General features: G+C 40.9%; 1 protein-coding gene across 1 annotated transcript; it reads right to left on the bottom strand.

Moving 5' to 3' along the window:
- Window positions 1–352: 352 nt before the first annotated feature.
- On the bottom strand, window positions 353–3076 carry CHAMP1 (chromosome alignment maintaining phosphoprotein 1). Its single transcript, XM_012661831.1, has one exon. It carries the CDS (start codon window positions 3029–3031, stop codon window positions 587–589), a length of 2445 nt encoding a protein of 814 aa, XP_012517285.1. The 5' UTR covers window positions 3032–3076; the 3' UTR covers window positions 353–586.
- Window positions 3077–4674: the final 1598 nt, after the last annotated feature.

Here is a 4674-nt window from a genome sequence, read left to right as displayed (position 1 = left end):
AAGACTTACTCAATCCTCCTCATTAGCAAAAATCAGCAACCCTGAGACTCCAACTTTCTGTGACATAACAGCTAATAAACATCTAAAACTGTTTAAGATTTATAAACTAATTTTACATGATCAAATAGAAAATAACTCTTGTGATTTAAAAATACATTTAAGGGAACAAAATTTTTCTCAAATTTATTTTTCATGCCTAATTCTTAAACATTCCAACTAATAATTTCTATTATCTGTAATTAGTTTCACACACACGGATATTTCAACTGGACATGTTTAGTACAACTTGCTCTTCATTATTAAATGGAATGCCTACCCCTTCATATTATTATTCAAATATACTTAAAAAAAGTTTATCCATCTGGAATATACAGTAGAAATTTACTGATTTACAAGATAGCCACATAAACAGAGACCATGAAAAAATAACCAAATGCTCATTCTTTGTAACACAACTGAAACAAACACGGTACATCATACACATCAACATCTACTGATCCAACTAAGCTATTTAATAAGCTATACTTTCAAAGAACAGTTTCAACAAACAACTCTGTATAGCAAATATTCACACTGTGTCTAAAAATCAAATTTGCTGCTCTTCCAGTGGTGGTTCAAGAGCTTCCATTAGCTTTTTATTTGCCTCTTCATTATGCCGGCTTTGACAATGAGTTAAATGTTTCTTAAAGCCCCTTGGGAAATTTGATTCAAAATTACAACGTGGACATTTAAGTAAACTTTGCCCGTGGGCTGCTACATGATTTTTAAGGAGAGATTCCAAAAGAAAAGCCTTTCCACAGATTGTGCATTTGTAAGGGCTATGAACATTATGCTTATTAACCAAATGATGCAAAACGGCACCTTTTTTCATAGCACGACAGCAACAAATTTTGCAATAATACTTTCCTTTCCCACGCTTCATGTATTTTGCGATCTCCTCTTCGGAGATAAAAGCTTCTTTCTCTTCGGTAAATTGTAGCACATTTTTGAACTGCTCTGGACTAGTCATGTCCACTTTGCTCTCTTTGCTAAAATCAATGGATTCGACATCAACTTGCTCTTGATCACTGCTCGATTCCTGGCCTTTAATATCTACTGCATCCAAATCTGTTTTTATATACTCACTACTACTAAGCTCAGCATCCGAGTTCTCTTGGTTGTCTTTCTTGAGCTTCTTTGAGGAAGGAAATAAAGCGTCTTCTAAGAGTTTCTTAGGTGTAGCTAGTTCTTCCTGAACCAAAATATCACACTTTTGATCATCTACAGCATCTATTTGTAGTTCATCACCAAGCTCAACTGCCTTCTGAGATTCTGAGAATACAGCAGACTTAGGAAGTTCAGAGAAAAGGGCGTGTTTCCGGGGCTCGGGAAAAAGAGCACGTTTTCTTGGTTCAGGAGAAGCAGGCGGGGCTGTTTTGGTAGGCTCGGGAAACAGAGCTGGTTTTCTAGGTTCAGTATCAATAGAAAGAACAGGCTTCCAGATATCTGAGGCCGCTTTGGGGGACTCCGACAGCCCAGAAGGACCTGGTTTTCGGGTCTCAGGGAAGACAGTAGGTTTCTGAGGTTCAATAAAAAAGGAAGACTTCCAGAGATCTGGAGAACCACCACGGGAACTTTTCTGGGACTCAGGAAAATCAAGGGAAGCAGGAGAAGTTTTCCGCTGATCAGGAGAAAGCTTCCAAAGGTCTGGTGACCCTGAGGGTTTCCTGAGCTCTGGAGAGCCTGCAGGACTACGGATCTCTGGAGACAGTGGTGGGCCTGGTTTGCGAAGCTCGGGAGACACTGGGGGAACTGCCTTCCAATGTTCAGGTGACAATGTGGGTGCTGTCTTTCGCAGTTCTGGTGGGCCAGACTTCCAAGACTCAGGAGATGCAGGAGGAGATTTCCAGGAGCCAGGTGAGACTGACGAAGACTTCCAGGATGCAGGGGACACAGATGGAGTGGGTTTCCAAGGTCCAGGGGATATAGATGGAATTGGTTTCCAAGGCCCAGGAGACACCGATGGAGCAGGTTTAGCTGGCTTCCAAGGTCCTGATGACGCTGCAGGACTGGACTTCCAAGGCCGAGGGGACCCAGGTGGCCCTGGCTTCCAAGAACCTGGGGACACAGCTGGGGCTGGTCTCCTGGGCTCTGGGGACACAGCAGGGAATGGCTTCCAAGGTTCGGGAGACTCTGATGGGGACGGCTTCCTTGGCTCAGGGGAGGTAGTCCGGGCTGACTTTCGAGATTCTGGAGATGCGGTTGGGGATGGCCCCCAAGGTTCAGGAGAAGCAGCTAGAACTGGTGACTCTGGAGATGAGGCTGAAGGTAGCCCCAATGTTTCTGGAAAATGGGAGTGTTTCTGGGATTTGGGATTAGTCAGAGTAGCTTTTACTGGCTCAGGAGATACAGGGGCAAGTTTCTGTGGTTCTGGAGAAGGAACAGGGACAGCCTTCTGCAATTCAGAAACAGGGACTGGTTTTGGAAGTTCAGGAGAAGAAACGGGGGCAGGTTTTGAAGGCTCAGGAGAAGGAAGAGAAGGTGTCTGTAGCTCGGGAGAAACAACAGGGCCAGGTTTCTGAGGCTCCAGGGGACTAAGAGGAGTAGGTTTTGGTGATTCTGGAGACAAAACTGGGCCAAGTTTCTGTGTTTCTATGGAAAGGGCAGGTATAGGTTTCAGGAGTTCCACTGAATTCGAGGGCATTTTCTGGTGTTCAGGAAAAGGAGGGCTTTTCACCAGATCTGTTTCTTTGTTCAACTGATTTTTTGGTTTATCATTCCATTTGTCTGTGGATGAATGTTTGGACGTGATGTGGTAATATACATTAGAGTACATCTTGCTGGTGAAGAAGCATTTATGGCAGTGAAATAACTTTGCACTTTTTTGGTAAAATATCATTTTACCTAACCCACCAGCATCCATTTCATCACAGAATTCCGGGTGGATGGTGCCCATGTGAATTTGCACATTTTCATAATCTGTGCCTCTGAAACCACAGTGGTCACACTCCAGATGTGCTGATGGTTTACGAAGTTCCTGGAATACATCCATTCTCCCTTCTACTACACACACGTTTACAGTCTTTAACACTTTCAATATTGCTGCAATAAAGTAGAAATAAATTATTTTCATTGAACAATTTTTAATAAAATGCTCTCGGTTTATTCTGCAACTTTTAAGTCTAGAATGGTATGTCTTATTAGAAAATGTCTTTTATAAAGGTTATGAAGAGAACAACGACATGGAACTCATTTTTAACTGAGTCCCAGGTGCACTGCTAAGAGTTTTATATATATCATCTTGTTTAACCTTCCTGGCACTATGCCTGAAGTATTATTTTCATTTGCAGATGAAGGAACTGAGGTCCAGAGAAGTGAAGCAACTTCTCTAGTCCAGGTTATAGGACTACTGGTGGCTCAAAGCTGATTCTAGAATTATCTCTCGTACATGCTTTATATTTGACTCTCAAAATCTGAATCCACAAGTCATTAGCACACAAAGATGAGTAAATATCAAAATTAAATCTCAGCTATAGAAGGCAGAGCAAGAAACTTTAAATACTTCTGAGAAAGTGCTTAATAAACTAAATCTAGCTGTGAAAAGATGGCTTTTTTTCTTAACGTGATGCTGGCTTGACTTAATGCCAATATATCTTGTAATGTTTTACCCATCCCAATATAAACTATTTTATTCATTCATTTAATAAATAGTTTTGTGTCCTGTCTGTTCTAGGCACTTAGGTTTAAAGCAGTGCCCTGCGACGTGGTGTCTGTACAGGTTGGGGAGGCCAGAGTATGAACAGCCAGAGAAGCTGTCAGGAAAGGCCTCTCTGAGTGAGACACTAAAGCACAGATCCCGGATGATGTGAAAGAGTAGACCCAGCAAAGGGCAATTCAGAGAGGACACCCTTAAAACTGGAACTTAGTTGCCAGAAAAGATGATTTTTAAAATTTTAAGCCACTCTTCTTATGGTAAAAGTAATAGAAGCTCATACTTAAAAATACACTCATTCACACAGCACCAGATACTCACACAGTATCAGTCCCCAGGGGCAGCCACTGTACGTATCTGTCACTGAAGAAATGTTCTAGGCATATACAAATACACATACACATTTCACACAAATGGGATATTAACCATATTACTTGGCAACTTGCTTTCGTTTAAAAATTTATCTGGGACATTTTTACATAAGGACTAAGCACTACATTTCCTTATACCCATCTTTGCAGGTGAGGGTATTTCTACAGGGAAAAATTCCTACAAGTGGATTACCTGGCTCAAAGGCCATTTGCATTTAACACTGACACATTTTACCAAATTCTCAAGAAGTTGTAGTACTACTACACACCAATAGTATAAATATAAGGGACAATTCCCTAACTCCCTCACCAACACTGAGTATAACTAAACTCCTAATGCTTGCTACTACTTGGGTGAAAGACTCTATCTCACTGTTGTTTTAATGTGCTTTTCTTTAATGAGAAAGACTGAACACTTCCCCTTATTAGCCATGTGCCTCTTTTCCTATGAAGTGCTGGTTCATTTTCTTTATCCATTTTTATTAATGATTTGTAAACAGTCTTTGTATATAAAAGAAATCAGCCTTTTGATTGAAAATATTTTCCCAGTTTACCATTTGTCTCAACTTTGTTTATGGTAGTTCCTTTTGGCAGGGGTGGGTTTTTTTGTTT

Source organism: Propithecus coquereli, unplaced genomic scaffold (assembly GCF_000956105.1).
Source record: "Propithecus coquereli isolate 6110/MARCELLA unplaced genomic scaffold, Pcoq_1.0 Scaffold738, whole genome shotgun sequence".
NCBI lineage: Eukaryota > Metazoa > Chordata > Mammalia > Primates > Indriidae > Propithecus > Propithecus coquereli.
This window is presented reverse-complemented; position numbering and strand designations above follow the sequence as displayed.